The 16,673-nt window shown below is 44.5% G+C and overlaps 1 protein-coding gene across 3 annotated transcripts in view; it reads right to left on the bottom strand.

The window, feature by feature from the left end:
- FANK1 (fibronectin type III and ankyrin repeat domains 1) overlaps positions 1-16,673 on the bottom strand; it is a 101,294-nt gene that overhangs the window by 18,219 nt on the left and 66,402 nt on the right. For all 3 annotated transcript variants that reach the window (XR_004301678.1, XR_004301679.1, XM_032423083.1), the window contains exons 2-3: positions 8,051-8,228; positions 2,420-2,544 (exon numbers count right to left, since the gene is read on the bottom strand). Coding sequence is in view for 1 of the 3 variants with exons in the window: in XM_032423083.1 (XP_032278974.1) it covers positions 2,420-2,544; positions 8,051-8,228 (303 nt within the window). In the remaining 2 variants the exon portion in view is untranslated. The remainder of the gene's footprint in view (positions 1-2,419; positions 2,545-8,050; positions 8,229-16,673) is intronic.

Here is a 16,673-nt window from a genome sequence, read left to right as displayed (position 1 = left end):
ATGGAACACTATATCTAAAACTAATGATGTAATGTATGGGGATTAACATAACAATAAAAAATTAAAAAAAAAAAAAAAAGAAAGCTACCATGGTTTCTGCCTTCCCGAAGAGCTCCAAACGGTAGGCAACCCCCCCGCCCCCCCCAACACGTCAGCTCTGGCCGGAAGGTCCCGCAGCCCCTGTCCTGGCGTGAATACGGCAGCAGGAAAGACGCCAGTGGCAAGCTGAGGCTCACCGTGGCTGGTTCTGCATCCTGTTCGCCCTCACCGTGCAGGTGCAGGGGGACCCTCCCCAGCCCCTGGGACACACGTCCATCTCCCCACAGACGGGAGTGCGAGCTGAGAAAATCAGTGTTTCCCTCCTCATCCTAATTCTGCCTCTGGGCCTTTCCATTCACCGTCTGTCCATCCATTTACCTTTATCTTCTGCACCAGACATGACCGATTCATCACATCCTCCACTTCGGAAGCACGCAAGTCGGTGCGAGACGAAGATGAAAAAATACACGTAATAAGATGCACTGGCTGTTATCGGAGGTGATACCCAGCCGGGTACTGGGGCAAACAGAAGGAACCGCCCCTGAGCGGAGCTCTGCCTGGCGAGTGGCTCAGCAGACAGAGGAGCCGAGGGGGCGCCAGGAAGGAGGGCTCCGAGGAGGGGGTGCTCCAGAGAGAAGGGGCAAAGGCAGAGGAGTGCGGGCGTGGCCTGTGGCTGGCTGGGGACAGCAGGACAGGAGGGAGCACACTGGCCCAGTGTCCCCTAGAGAGTCTCTATTCAAACAATAGGTTCCCCTTTGCCAACTTTTCTCCTGCCCCTGCTCCTCCCTTCTCTGTGCCTGCCCTCAACACAGAGGAAACCAACCCACACTCAGCGGCTCTGCCTTTTCTTTCCCCTAAAAGCTCCAGAGCTCCGGAGCTCCTATAGGAAGGAAATGCTTTCATGGTCACCACATGAAGGACAAGCCCTCTTTCCTGACCTGCTTCTCTGTAACTGACCGTTCCACTTGGAAACTCTCCTCTGAAATTATGTGTCTTCGCAGCGAGCGGAGCACCTTGGGGAAGGTACACCCCTCTCAGCTGTCACCGAATTCTCAGTTTGCCAAACTAAGACCCGACTCCCTAGTGCCTTGTTTGCAAACGAAGAGATGATAGGCTAACTCAAAACCTCAATCATCTTTAATCCACATAAAAATCTCTCCAAATAAGAAAAACCTTGAGAGACTCTTAACTCTAGGAAACAAACTGAGGGTTGCTGGACGGGAGGTAGGTGGGGGGGATGGAGTAACTAGGTGATGGGCATTAAGGAGGGCACGTGATATGATGAGCACTGGGTGTCCTACGCAACTGATCAGTTACTGAACACTGCATCTGAAACTAATGATGTACTGTAAGTTGGATAATTGAATTTAAATCTAAAAAGAACTCTCCAAATAAATGCATAAAGGACACAACTGAAAGCCACAGAAGGAAAACTATGTTTTACTTATATATGTATATGTGTGTGTACACCCACATATGCCATATGCAATATTGATTAAAACTTTAAAATCACTTTTACTCACAAGAGGAAGATTTTTGTTGTGCAACTGAAAACAAGACGTGTGTTTTCAGCGAGCGGGCCATGAAGAACATTTCTGACCATTTTAATCTTTACCACATCCTAGATACGCACACATCTTTGAAACGTTTTAAAATACCAATCACAGAAAATATCTGCACCCTCAGATGGGACCTGGGAGAAGGACACGCAGGTCAGAGGCCGCCGGCCCCTCGCCCCGCCTGTGTGTTTGTGTGTCACTCACACTGTTCGTTCTTCCTCACTCACAGCCTCCCTGGGAATCCGATTTGTGTGTCAAGACATAAAACTGAGGTTGTTCAAAAGGGACAAAATGCTCTGGAGACCTTGTCACCTGAGGCACACCCCAACAGGCAGACGGTTTCTCAGCCCACACGCCCCGGCCCACTTCCCAAGAAAGGCGACTCCACCCTTCTGTACTTTTAGTCCTGAATGTGCACTCCCAGGGCAGTGCTGGCCCCAGAACAGCTCTGCCCGTTTGTTAAAGCACAGACTTCCCTCCTGCTGTGGCCTGGCCTGGCCAGGGAACAGTATCAGCACAGTCTTTAAAAATGGAAGAGCCTGAGTGGTTCACTCGGTTAAGCGTCTGCCTTCAGCTCAGGTTGTGATCTCAGGGTCCCAGGATCAAGCCCCAGGTCAGGCTCTGTGCTCAGCAGGGAGCCTGTTTCTCCCTCCCCTCCCCACTCATGCACTCTCTCTCTCTAAAATAAATAAAATCTTTTTTAAAAAATGAAAGTTTCTGCTTCCAGTAAGGCCGAGCAAAAGGCAAGATATTTTTACCTCTATATGGCTCGTTGTCTTCATTTATCTTTAGATAAAGGAGGACAGTGGTTGTATACTCACTGGTGGTAGATACGGAGACCACTGGGCTGTACTCGTATTCTCCAGAGGGGCTGGTGACCTTTAGTCGGAATCTGTACAGTGTTCGTGGTTCCAGACCTTCTACAACGTGCTTTGTTGAGTATCCCCTATGTGGGAGGAGACACGCATGATGAGGACCCCAGGGGATCAAATCAGCACGCCCTGAAAGTCACTAAAAGCAGGTGGAAGCAAGGTGTGAATTCTGTCTACTTCCAGTATGACCCCATCTTGGCTCTTATCAGTCTCCCACACTAGACGGGGAGTGCCCTGAGTGCAAAGGACAAGTCACGCATCCGTCCCTTCCCACCCTGCCCCAATTGCAGAATCATGAGCAAACACAGGATTTTTTTTTTTTTTTTTTGCTTTAAGCAAAACTACTAAGTTTGGGGGTGGTTTGTTATGCAGCAAGAGATAACTGATACATCACGTCATCAACAAAGAAGAAACTACAACAAAGACAATGAAGAAATGATACCAGTGGCATTAAGAAAAACATCTGAATTAAGAAACCAAGAAAACAGAAGGGTTAAGAGTCGATACAAATATATTTACCATAAAAGTGAAAGTTCTAAAACCAAGATAATATATTCAGAAAAACTGCATGGCTTTAAAAATCATTATCATCATCTAAAATACATCCACCTGCGCAAAGTGGTCTCAAGAATAGGTGGATTTTGGGGCACCTGGGTGGCTCACTGGGTGAAGCGTCTGCCTTTGGCTCAGGTCATGATCCCAGGGTCCTGCAATCAAGCCTGGCATTGGGCTCCCTGCTCAGCAGGGAGTCTGCTTCTCCCTCTCCTTCTGGAGCTACTCCTGCTTGTGTGTGCACGCTCTCTCTCTTTCTCACTCTCTCTCATAAATAAATAAAACCTTTTAAAAAAAAAAGAGTAGCTGGATTCCCTCACTAGGTGAGCATACATCCATATCTATAGATATGGGAATCCTAGAAAGGGAGCCCAGAATCTGTGGCATCTGAAAAGATCTTTAGGAGCAAAAATTGAATACAATATCCAAGCTTCAATGGAATTCAATGTCAGGTGTCAAATACTTAACATAGTTTCCAACCAAAATAAAATCAAAAGTGCCCCCAATAAAATCCAACGTTGCTAAATATCCTAAGTTCACGCTGAAGCAAGCAGCACCTTCATCACCCCTGGAAAGAGGAATTACACAACTGTTTAGAAAACGGAAGTCACTGGGCACATTTAGGGAAGCCTAGAGACTCTCCCTTCAATCGAGAGGACCCCGAGGAGAGTACCAGACACGCACAGGGGCCCCGGGACACAGCTGTCCGCCGCGGTACTCCGCACTGATCACAGCCCAGCTGTGGGGAGACAAACGGAAGCCGTTCGGGAAGCTCGTGGAGAAGCGCAACTTCCCACGGCCCATGCGTGGTACCTAAACGAGTAAAACAGTCTTAGGACTTTTCCACGATAGAGGAGAGCACATGAAAGTCTAGGGCTTGCCTGTATTTTTGTCATCAGTCGACAAGCAAGTATTTGACGCAGCAGCTGAGCAAACATGGGACATAAGAAACCCAATACGGGAACGCCTAAGGACTCGGTTGCCAGACTTGCCCTCTCTCTCTATGCTCCCCCCCCCCCCCGCTAGTTCCAATCCAGTCCAGCAGGAGCTGGGGACTCTCCCCTAGGCCGATCTTCCCCAGCTGCTGCTCCTTGACATCTCCACTCGGCCTCCAGCTGATGCCCCAACTGAGCTTCTGCTCCTCTCCGCACCGCCCATCTTCACATCTTTGTTATTGGAGATGCTCAGGCCCAATCTGCTGGTGCCGCCTGTGGAAGACTAGATTATTGGTCCCAAATATTCGGTGCCCTCCCCCAAGGGTCCTGTTACCCCTGCCCTGTCGAACTCAGACATGGCCGTAGGACTTGCTTTGAGCAAGGAACCAGAAGCAGGAGTGAAATGGGTCATTCTGGATGGAAGCTTCTAGAAACAGTGTGCCCTGGCCCTCTGCCCATGGCCACAGTGACTGGCAACCTCCAGGCGGAGGCTGCTCTGTCAGCCCGGGCAGATGTGGATGACAGACACCGTGGAATGAAGCCCTGGCCAACACATCGGGTATGTCGTGTGGGAAATAAACTGTTGTCCTAAAGCATGGAGATTCTGAAGTTGAGGTTTAATGCAGCGAAACCCGCCTGTCCAGGAGGGGCAGATCTAGATCTACCCCCTTGACACTCCTCTTTCTCTCCCATCTCCTATCTGAGCCACCAGCAAAGTCTTCAAGTCTGTCTTTCAAACCATCCTAAATTCAACTAGGGCTCGCCCTGTTCCATCACCTCCCACCTCACTTACTGCAGAAGTACTCGCTGCCTTGTGCTTCCATGGAGCCTGTTCTCACCTCAGCAGCCAGAATGACCGTCAGAGAGCAAGGTGTCAGCCAGGCCCTGCCCCTCCTCAGCCTAGCAGTCTCCGCTGGCTTTCCCGCCACAGTTCTGCCCCCCCCCACCCCCGCCCCAGACTCCAGCGACAGCCTCCCATTGCCTCGCTGACCTCATCCCGTGCTGCTCTTCTGCTCGTTCACTCGACTCCTCAGTGTTCTTGGAACATACTGGGCCCAGTCCCATCTCAAGGGGGCTTCACTTGCTATTTCTTCTACCTGGAATGTTCTTCTTTCAGATACTCTCCAGGCTCCAGATCTGCCTCTGTTGCTTCTTTATCCAGATGCAACCTTCTCAGGGAAGTCTTCTTTACCTCTGCTCCAAACCCCCAACTTTTCCTATGCTTTTTCTCCTTGGTACTTCTCACCATCTGTATTTACCTACTCTGTATTTTCACTTACATCTCTTATTGTTTTTCTCATCATGAGGGAGGAATTTTTGTCCGTTTGTTCAGTGCGCATCCCCTGCATCCAGAGCAGTGTCAGGTGCATAGTAGGTACCCTTTAATACATGCTGATTGAACGAAATGCAAGATAATCGTGCATGAATGATTCATGAATGAAATGCACAGTTGTCACAGGAATTTAGAGGGGTAGAGAATAGGTTATTGATGAGTTTCTTAGTGGAGGTAGAATCTAACCATGTAGAAGAAAGGATCAGCCAGGAAGACATTGGTCTGAACAGAAAAAACTGCTGAACATACACACAAGAAAAGTCAGGGCCTATTCAAAGGACAGTAAACAGATCTCGTTGGAGGATTCATGCTCAGAAATAAGAGACAACAAGGTAGGCAGGTTGTGGGCCAACTGTGAAGGGCATCATCTGCAAAGTTTGACCTTCATACTTCCAAAAATGGAGATTCCCTGAAGAGAATTTGACAAAAGGATGATTAGTAAGACAGAATGGAAGGCTAGAAGACAAGAGAAGAGGGACAAGGCCCATTCATTCAGCAAATGTGCAACTTAGCTGCAGGACCTGGAGATGCATCAGGACACTAGTCAGAAGATGGAGCCTGCGTCCTGGTCGGGCGGAAATGCCACGGTATCACGAGGGGAAGCAGAATGAGGCATTTGCAAAGGAAGAACTCACAAAACAGGGTAAGGGGCTGTGAGGTCACCACCGATTCAGGATGGCTGGCGGTGAACACAGACAGAAACGGACAAGGCAAAAGGAAGTTCTTAAATCCGTGATTCCAAGGTCAGATATTCGGAAACCGCTTTTTCAAAGTAAGGCCTTGCTAGTCTTCAGGATACCTAGAGAAAGTGGTGGAAGGAAGCGGAAGAGGTCAAGATTAACACAGTCTCATTCTGCCACCTAGTGGCAACTTCTGCCGTCAATTCTCCGGGGGCAGGCAAGCTTGGGGGTGGCAGTCGGCAGGTCTTGCTGCCAGCTCCAGGATGCCAGGCCCTCCTCCGGGCGGACCGCCCCCCAAGCCCGACAGCACTCATGTCTCTGGGGAACGTGCGACAGCCGCGACAGATGCCCCAGGCTGGAGGCCAGTGCGTGGCTGAGCTCCAGCGGGGCGGGGGGCGGTCCGCCTGGCTGCGGGCCGAGAAGGGAGAAGGAAGAGGAAGGAGCATCAAGCACGGCCCCACCTGACGTGCCCGAGAGCAGCGTGTGTGCCAGGGGTGCCCGGGAAAGAAAGGATGTTTCTTCCCTTCTCCATACTCCTACTTCTAATATCCTAATTCATGCTTTCAGATTTCAGATGGAAATTACCTAATAGAGAATAACACGGCATGACCTCATTAAAATACCATTTTTGAGTCGTGGGGCCAAAATTATTTGCAGATGGTAACTACATTTCAGAGAAATGCATTTGGTTTTGTTGTTGTTTTGGGGTTTTTTGTTTGTTTGTTTGTATCTTAAAAAAAAAAAAAAAACCACCAACCAACCAACCAATTGTTCATTAAATCTCAGGGTTGTCATCATTCGGGGAAGAGGGAAAGCCTCTGTTAATGCCCTCAACATCATCTCGATGCCACCTTGAGAAAAAGCTAGCAAACTGCTGGAAATGCTCTGGGCCTTGACCACATCAACACCAGTCTCCTGACTGCGAGGCTGCCCTGTGGAATCCCGTAACGTTAGCCCTGGGGACATGGGCAAGATATACACAAGATCTCTATTATCTCTTTCTACTGCCTGATAGGAATCTATGATTATCTCAAAATTCATTTTGTTTTTATTTTAAAGATTATTTATTTATTTATTTATTTAACAGAGAGACAGCGAAGAGAGGGAACACAAGCAGGGGGAGTGGGAGAGGGAGAAGAAGGCTTCCCACTAAGCAGGTAGCCGGGTGCGGGGCTCGATCCCAGGACCCTGGAATCATGACCTGAGCCGAAGGCAGACACCTAACGACTGAGCCACCCAGGGACCCCTCAAAATTAACTTTAGTTCACAGCCATATTTGTATCACATTTTTGGTATCCCTAAGACAGTCATTTGGCAAGTGGTAAAGCAGTCAAAGGGAAGAAATAAGAGTTGAAATGAAGGCTAAGAAAAAAAGGACTTCTTGATTACCCCCAGTTACATTGATTTATTAATCCATGTGACAAGTCTTCAGACTGCCTAGGAGGGGGGGGTATCAGGTGTTAAGCAAACAGGAATCTTTTCTGCCTCTCAGAGTTTAAACACTGGTGCGGAGACAAAATGAACAGGTCAATGGGACAGATAATTCCAGCAGAGCCGAATGTTAGGAGCACCTCAAACAACGTCAGGACAGAGGGGGTGCCCGGGTGGAATATTTGACCTGGTATTTGCATGGTGTGAAGGAACCAGCCATGTGAAAACAGGAGGAAACCTAACGAGAAACCAGCGCAGCCTGAGAACAGCTAACCAAGAACAGCGGGGTGACAGGAGGTCCAGAGATGTCCTGGGTAGACCTGGGGGCCCCAGCCCACATCTCCAAACAGAGCAGCCTCCTCCAATTTCAAATGCTCTTGATTCTGTCTCTACATTTTAGAGTTTTAAAATATACCATGTGAATACTGCAGGAGCCTAAGACGCTCTCAAAGGTAGAGGAGGCTTCATTTCAAAGTTACTGCTAATGCTGATTTTCCAAAAATTCTAATTCATAAAAAGCATGCTGGCAGATGATGCCAGCTCATTCTTTTCTTTCATTTCAGAATGAGTCTTTTTAAAGACAATAAAGACCATTCCAGCGCATCAGGAAATCAAAGCAAAATGTTAAGCAATTCAACATTGCACCTACGTATAAATGATACCGTAAGTGTGCATTTTGGGGTCTTCTTCTTCAATTGAGAACCTGAACCACTGCTCCTGAGGTCCTTGCCGTTTCACTCGCTTTTCCAGATCCCAGTATAACTCGATGCTGTGATGAGTCACCTTGCCCACAACAGGTGGATGAGGCTTTGAGGATGGTGTGATTTCTAAAAAAGAACGATACAGACTTTAAGGACTCCATTTCCGTAAGGACCCGAGATCAGCTGAGTGCATTATAGCTGCTCAGAGATCAGACTGTTTTCCTACGCATCAGACACAGATTTGAGTACTCCTCCCTGCTGCTTGAAGAATATCTGAAAAGCTTAAGTGACAGAAAATCCAGCTGATGTAGTGAGCTACCACATACTTCAATGAGTAGGTTGTATCATAACCCATCAATACCATATTTCACTTATGGACCTTTCCAAAATGATGGTTAACATATCAGACTAATTAGGTTGTTTTTGAGCTAATGAAACTCAGTATGCTGCTATAATCCTTCAGTGAACTGGCTGGTAAACAAAGCCAACAAATATAGCTTGTCCAAATATTTGTGACATAGATGACAAAGGATTGATATCTATTCTAGATAAACAGCTCTTATAGACTAACCAAGGGGAAAAACCCAAAGGCTAACAACCAACCAGGCAAAAGATGAGCAGCGCACAAAATCTCACAAACGAATAGCCAGTATAATGTCCAAACAGACATGGATGTTCCCTACTGGCCACAGAGATTGAAAACAATGGTATATAACTTTATATCCAGTCAAGCCCAAGACGAGATATCACAACTATTAGAGGTGACAGTGTAGGGAGAGGACACTCTCAAACATTGCTGGTAGGGAAACAGGAACTCTAGCCTTTTTAGGAAGCAATATGGCAGCATGTATTAAAATTAGACATACACATAGCCCTCTCTCCAGCATTCCCATGCCTGCAGAAATCAGAGCACCAAAGCACAGAGGGACATCTCTACAAGGATATTAAGTGCTATAGTTTTTAGCAGGTTACAGCAAACAAGAGATGACCTATTAATAAGGGCATGGTCAAATAAATGACAGGTCCATAGCAGGGAATATTCCATGGTCTTTTTTATTATTATTATTTTATTAACATATCATGTATTATTTGTTTCAGGGGTACAGGTCTGTGATTCATCAGTCTTACACAATTCACAGCGTTCACCATAGCACATACCTTCCCCAATGTCCATCACCCAGCCACCCCATCCCTCCCAACCCCCTCCACTCCAGCAACCCTCAGTTTGTTTCCTGAGATTAAGAGTCTCTTATGGTTTGTCTCCCTCCCTGGTTTCGTCGTTTTATTTTTCCCTCCTTTCCCCTATGATCCTCTGTCTTGTTTCTCAAATTCGTCATATCAGTGAGATATGATACTTGTCTTTCTTTGATTGACTTCCCTTAGCATAATACCCTCTAGTTCCATCCACGTCGTTGCAAATGGCAAGATTTCATTTTTTGATGGCTGCATAATATTCCATTGTGTATATATATACCACATCTTCTTTAGCCATTCATCTGTTGATGGACATCTAGGCTCTTTCCATAGTTTGGCTATTGTGGACATTGCTGATATAAACATTGGGATGCATGTGCCCCTTCGGATCACTACATTTGTATCTTTGGGGTAAATACCCAATAGTGCAATTGCTGGGTCGTAGGGTAGCTCTATTTTCAACTTTTTGAGGAACTTCCATACTGTTTTCCAGAGTGGCTGCACCAGCTTGCATTCCCACGAACAGTGTAGTAGGGTTCCCCTTTCTCCACATCCTCACCAACATCTGTCATTTCCTGACTTGTTAATTTTAGCCTTTCTGACTCATGTGAGGTGGTATCTCATTGAAGTTTTGATTTGTATTTCCCTGATGCTGAGTGATGTTGAGCACTTTTTCATGTGTCTGTTGGCCATTTGGATGTCTTCTTTGCAGAAATGTCTGCTCATGTCTTCTGCCCATTTCTTGATTTTCCATGGTCTTTTAAAAATGAACTACTTCTATTCTAGATGCCTTGAAAGGATTTCCAGGAAGTATTGTTGAATGAGATGCAGAGAAAAATACAGGCTATTGCTATCAAAGAAGACAAGGGGCACAGCACAGCACACACCAAGTTGGTCAGCATCCGGCTGTTGCACTTCATGTTAGCTTCACATGCCCTGCTAGATTTTTACATTCCTTGAGGGCTGGGTCCATGTCTTACACTTTTTTTTTTTTTTTTTTAAGATTTTATTATTGGGAGAGAGAGCGCAAGCAAGTGGAGGGGCAGAGGGAGAAGGAGAGAAAGAACCTTAAGCAGGCTCCACACCCAGCGCAGAGCCTGACGCAGGGCTCGATCTCACAACCCCGGGATCATGACCTGAGCCCAAATCAAGAGTCGGACACTTAACCCACTGAGCCACCCAGGTGCCCCTTCTGACACTTCTTTTAAAAACTCTCTGTATCCCACGGGGCCTTTCAGGCCTCAGAAGTATCAGTGATTTACCACACTTGCTATTCACTAATAAAGGGTGTTGTTCTTCCCTGAAGCCCCGTCTCAGTAGCGGACCTACTACTCCCCACAAACCCCGGGGCATCCTGCAGTGTAGCCCTCCTTTAAGAAGGCAGGGTTGCCCTGATCTTATTGCCTGCTCCAGGCCCCGAGGGCAGACAACCACCAATTTCCTTTACTTCCCACAGATACACTAGGGGGCAGCCTGCAAGCTCATTTTTCCCAACTTGATCTTCCTAGTATTTATCGAAAGCATGGCATGATGGAATTGGATAAATCTGGGTTTAAATTCATGCTCTGAAACAGAGTCAAAAATATTCAAAGTGTTTTGTGATAACTCAGTAGCCTATGAACTTGCTAATTACGGTGTACTTCATACAATGAAATCTTACACAGCAGCTAAAAGGAGCTAGATCTACACGCAATATAGGTAAATCTTAATAAGTGAAAAACACACGTTCAAAGGATCCGCTACATCATACTGCTTATGTAAGTTTTTACAACACAACACTAGATACTGTTTGTGAATACACAAATATGCAGTAAAGGTTAAATACATGGATGGGAAGGATGCACACCACCAGGATAGAGCTATCTCCAAGAAGTCGGGGCAGGGATGGAGAGGTCATGGGGAGGGAGACTTGCCACTCTATTTGTAGGGTTTCAGTTCTTTAAGAATTTAAAACCTATTTGGCAAAATGTTTGCATTTTAAACCTGTATGGTACATGGAGCCGTATGATTTTGATAAGAATTCTGGTATTTTTGTTATGACCTGCTATTATACATATTTTAGGATGTTGGCTTTAGGATCCAAAAATATATGTATAAACAGGTTACTAGTCAAAGTGCAAACATCAGGACGCCAAAGGAACAGAGGCCTGGGTCAGCACTGAGCCTCCATGGGAGCAGCCAGAAATGGCAAGTGATATGCCTAGCGGCTGGGGAACAACAAAAATCATATGGTATCTACTTGGTGCCAGGCACTGTCATAGATGCTTTACACTTATTTATCCAGGTAACCTTCGCTACAACTACAGATGGAAATAATAAAAATCCTTCTACCACTATAAAATATCAGAGACACAGAGAGGTTAAGGAACTTGCCCAAGTCAGACGTAGTAATAGGCAGAACCAGGCAGTCTGACTCAGGAGTCCTTATTTTGAACCCTGAACCATACCGTCTCATAGGAGCAGAGATCTGAAGGTAGACCTGGGTGAAAAATCTATTCATTAGATCTAAAGAGGTCTTCAAACCATTCATTTTATTTTTATTTTGAATCCAGTGTAATTAACATAGTGTTATATTAGTTTTGGGTGTACAACATAATGGCTCAATTTCCATATATTACTCAGCGCTCATCAAGATAAGTGTCCTCTCAATCCCCATCCCCTATTTCCCCTGGCCCCCCAGCCACCGTCCCTCTGGTAACCATCAATGTGTTCTCTAGAGTTAAGAGTCGGGTTTTTGGTCAAACCATTCATTTTAAAAATAAGGTTTGACTTGTGAACCAGCTTAAACCCCCAGGAAACTGAAAAATGAGCATGAGAAGCTGACAAGAAAAATGGAGACTATCATTGTTTGAAAAGCGGGGATGTTACGCACAGGAAGGGGAAGGGAGGGTAAGTTCCCCACGGCACTGGGGCCAGGGAGGCTGTTCATCTTCGGGAACTCAGTCCGCAAAAAAGAACATGGTCTGAAAAGAGCACAGAACCCTAAGTGGGGGCCAAGAAGGCAGAGAGCTTCGGCTGCCATCCACCTTGACACTGTGAACGTGGGTAGGAAGCCAGCCAGGGGCCTCTTTATGTCCAGCATGGAATGTGGAGGGAAAGATGGCAGTAACAGGTCAAGAAAAGGTTATAGCATGTGGGGTAAACAATTAGTGAGATAACCCCTAGAGAAATCTGAGACAAGTATTTATACCAGGCCAGGGAGTACACATCATACTGGAAAAATAAGCTACATCGAGTGTATTACCAACACACGCACACATTCCTCTATGTTTAAATTTTGTCACCCCCACACTTTACAGGGAAGCTAGAACTGCAAGGGGTGGGCGAGATAAGTGTATCTAGGACCCCAGCTGCGGCTCACTCTACTCTAGGATTAACCGACTGGCTGTATGACAAGTAATACATCTTTCGTAAGGTGACTAAAATCAACATTTTTTAAAAACTCCAGAAGCTCACCATTTTGCTATTTATTTAACCAATATGTTTGTATCCATACTTGTATTTATCTTCTATCATAAATGCTATTTGGGGAATTGTCTTTTATAAGTTTTATAAAATGAATGTACAACACACCACAAACACACACTAACAGACACAAGTTAGATGCGACTTCATTATTTTAATTCCAGTAGAGTCAGTGTACAGTGTTAGACTAAGGCTACTTTTTATACAGAACTTTTGGAACTCTCTTTTTCCTGTATCAGATCTTTTAAAAGATGCTTTTGCTTAAGTCTGATAACCAGTGTCAAAATTTAGACAATCACATAATCTCATGTCACAAGCTCTGGCTTAAAATTTAACTTTCCCAAAGATACCAACAAAAAGGAAGAAACAAACCCTACCTTCAATTTTGATGGTTCCTTTAAACAGTTGGTAGGTTCTTTCCATTGTGACAAACTTATCTTAAAAGTTTTCCAACAGGGAACAAGTTGGTGGTGGCCGAGGACAGGGGAGAGGGTGGGGGAGTAGAGGGGTGGAAAGGTACGAGCTTCCAGCTATGAAATAAGTCAGGAGAATATGATGCACCACAGGATGGCCATAGCAAACACCACCATTCTGCATCTTTGCAAGTTGGTAAGAGCAGATCTTAAAAAGTCCTCATTACAGGAAGGAAAGAAAAATGTTTTGTAACCATGTGTGGGAACCCATGGTAACTAGACTCCCTGTGGGGCCACGAATATTGAATCACTCTGTTGTACACCTGAAACTAATGTTATAGGTCAATTATACCTCAATAAAACAAATACCAAAAAAAAAGTTTTCCAAATTATGAAAAAGGAAATACTACAAGGCAGACTGCAAAAGGATGATTGCATGAGGATTTATGTATGTGTTGTGCACCATAAGTGCTCTTTATAAGAAAGTTCTTATGCAAATCTGACAGATAAAACAGTTTTATGCCCCTCTTGCCATTTGTCAAGTAATAAATAATATGAACATAAAATATAGAGGCCTTCATACACTGTCACCATTCAGTCCCAATGGTTACAAAGATGGTAAAAAATATGGCTCTTAAGCACATGAGAAATCCATTTTTAAAAAAACTATCATTTACAAATTATAGGTTTAAACACGAATACTATAAAGTGTAAGTAAACCACTGTACAATATTAGGCCTTAGCATCCTAATTTTTTTAAAAATACAGGTTGTAATAATGTAATACAACAGAAATGTGCCAGCCCTATAAAAGGAGACTCAAAAGATGAATGCATAACAACATCAGATTAACCTGGTCGCTCAATGACAGCCACGTGACAGTATTTGAAAAGCTACAGAGAGAACTGGTGATCACAGTCTATACTGAAATTAGTCGTGATTACAGTCACAGAAAGCAGAAAATGATGGAGAAGCAAATAAGAATCTCGTCACTGTAAATATAGAATATCATAAAAGCAGAATCGCAGTTTCCCTGTCCTTCCAAAGACACCTGCAAATTTACTGAGGTCAAATTTCATTGACAAGGGACATCTGCAGCCTGGCCTCGAGTGGCAGATGGTTTGTAATGAAGATGACAGCACACTGAGGGGACACTATATAAAGGACAGTGGTGGCTGTCACCTCGAAGCCATTCGTCATGGCTTGACCATATATTTATAGCAACCATAAATCAAAATCATATTCCAAATCAATATGACAAGGAGATCATAATCATTCCCACCCTGGATTTTTAGAAGTATCAAAAAAATGTTTGCCGTGAATACATACCGAAGAAGGAATTTTCAATCAAATATCACAATAGCCACATAGTGAGGACAGCTTCTCCTTTAACTTAAAAATGAAATGTGACAGCCAAAATGGGCTTAGCGTCACCAAACTATCCTATTGCTTTCATAAAATGGAATCCTATAAAACTCTAATAGATGAAAGGACCAAGGACAGAAGTAGATAATTTGGAAAAACTATAACCACCAAGAAATACAATTAAGAAAATGTGCAAAGTTACTACTAATCAAAAAAGGGAGTGTTAAAAAAGCAAAAACAGGTCCATGGACACGGAGAACAAACTGGTGGCTGCTAGAGGTAGGGGAGGCGAGGTGGGGAATGGACACCCACCACAAAGTGGGTGAAGGGGAGCGGGAGATCCAGGCTTCCAGTTCTGCAATGAATAAGGCACAGGAATAAAAGGCACAGCATTGGGAACACAGTCCCTGATCCTGCAACGCGTTTACGGTGACAGATGGGAGCTACACCCGTGGTGAGCACAGCGTAATCACCATGCTGTACACCTGAAACTCATGTAACGTTCTGTGTCAACTCTACTTCAATAAAAAAGAAGCGGGGCGGGGGGAGGAGGGGTGGATGTTAAAATAACTGAGGTACCATTTTATTTATAAAATTTGATGAAAAATAGCACAGGGTATTACCGTTTCATGTTTAAGACTGTGATAAAACTGGTTCACTTACAGATTTGGAAAGTCCTGTAAACAAGTCTTTACTAAAGCTATTTGGCCACATTCAACAAGGATTATACAATATCCCACCTGGTGACTCCTTGCCTAGAAACATGTCCAAAGAAAATAATTCAAAACCAAAAAATAAATACACAACCTCAAGGTTTTTTTTATTATGTGTACTTTTACTTCATATTGTAAAAAATAAAAAATAAATTCAAACATAAAAAAAGTAGAAAGAATAGCATAGTGTCCTTGCACCCGGCACCCAGCTTCATCAATTATCAGCATGATCACGGCCAATCTTATTTCATCTATGCTTCCACCTACCCCCATCACTCCCCCAAACCTGGATTACTTAATAGCTAAATTTTAATGAGCCTTCACTTTGTATCAGACTGTGTTGTAAGCAATTTGTATATCACACCTCATATATTGCGTCTCCTATGTCAATGACATTATATATCACTTAATCTTTATAACAACCCTAGGAAATCCTAGAATTTCCTCCATTTTACAAATGGACTGTAGATAAGTCGCAGAGCTCGCCAGGGAGGACATCCAGGAAGCCGCAGAGCAAGGCTTTACACGCAGGCAAACGACACCACAGCCATGCCCTTAACCTCTCTATATACCACCTACCACCTCCTACATTTAACTATCCACACACATACGTAAATGATACGGAAAAACCAGAGAAGCACCTTAGCATCACACATAGCAATAAGAACTGTCAACAATCTAAATGTTCAAGAATATGGAATTTATTGTATACACTATGGTACATCATTTATATGCAAGAATACTTAGCCACTAAAAAGCCACATGGGAGAATATATACTAATGTCAGTATGTTTGATATGCTAAGGGAAGAACACAAATTTGCATAGACACTGATTATAATGGTATAAAATATACAGATGCATATACAGGAAAACTTAGAAAAATGAAAGACAATTAGAGCAGATTTTATGGCTGATTTGGGGGTAAGTTCTATTGTCATTACAGCATTGAATATGGGGAAAAAAAACCCAAGATGTTATTGCACATTTTCACATGTTCTTAATGAAAACAAAATTCAGCTAAGATCAACTATCAGCCTAGATTCTCTCTCCCTGAGCTTACATGTACATGAAGAAACAAGTCTGATAAAAATAAACCAATAAGTCAATGTGGATGCTTCATAGCCTGAGACGTTTCAATTACACTCTGGCTCAATTTATTGACCATTTTAGTGTCAAGCAGATATTCTGCATCACACCTACTTCCAAGGAATAAGTTTACATCCATTCATTCAGCATATCTGTGGGACACCTCCCATGTCCAAATGGCACAAGCACAACCAAGACCGAGAGGGGGAGGGTGCTAAGAGACCTGACACCAAACAAAAACAAACCAGAGGCATGCCACAGGGAGGAAAGGAGAGGTAGCAGGTGTATCTCGGGGCGGGGGGGGGGGGGGGGGGGGGGGGGGGGGGGGGGGGGG

The sequence above is a fragment of the Phoca vitulina genome, unplaced genomic scaffold, assembly GCF_004348235.1.
Source record: "Phoca vitulina isolate PV1807 unplaced genomic scaffold, GSC_HSeal_1.0 scaffold28, whole genome shotgun sequence".
Lineage (NCBI taxonomy): Eukaryota > Metazoa > Chordata > Mammalia > Carnivora > Phocidae > Phoca > Phoca vitulina.
This window is presented reverse-complemented; position numbering and strand designations above follow the sequence as displayed.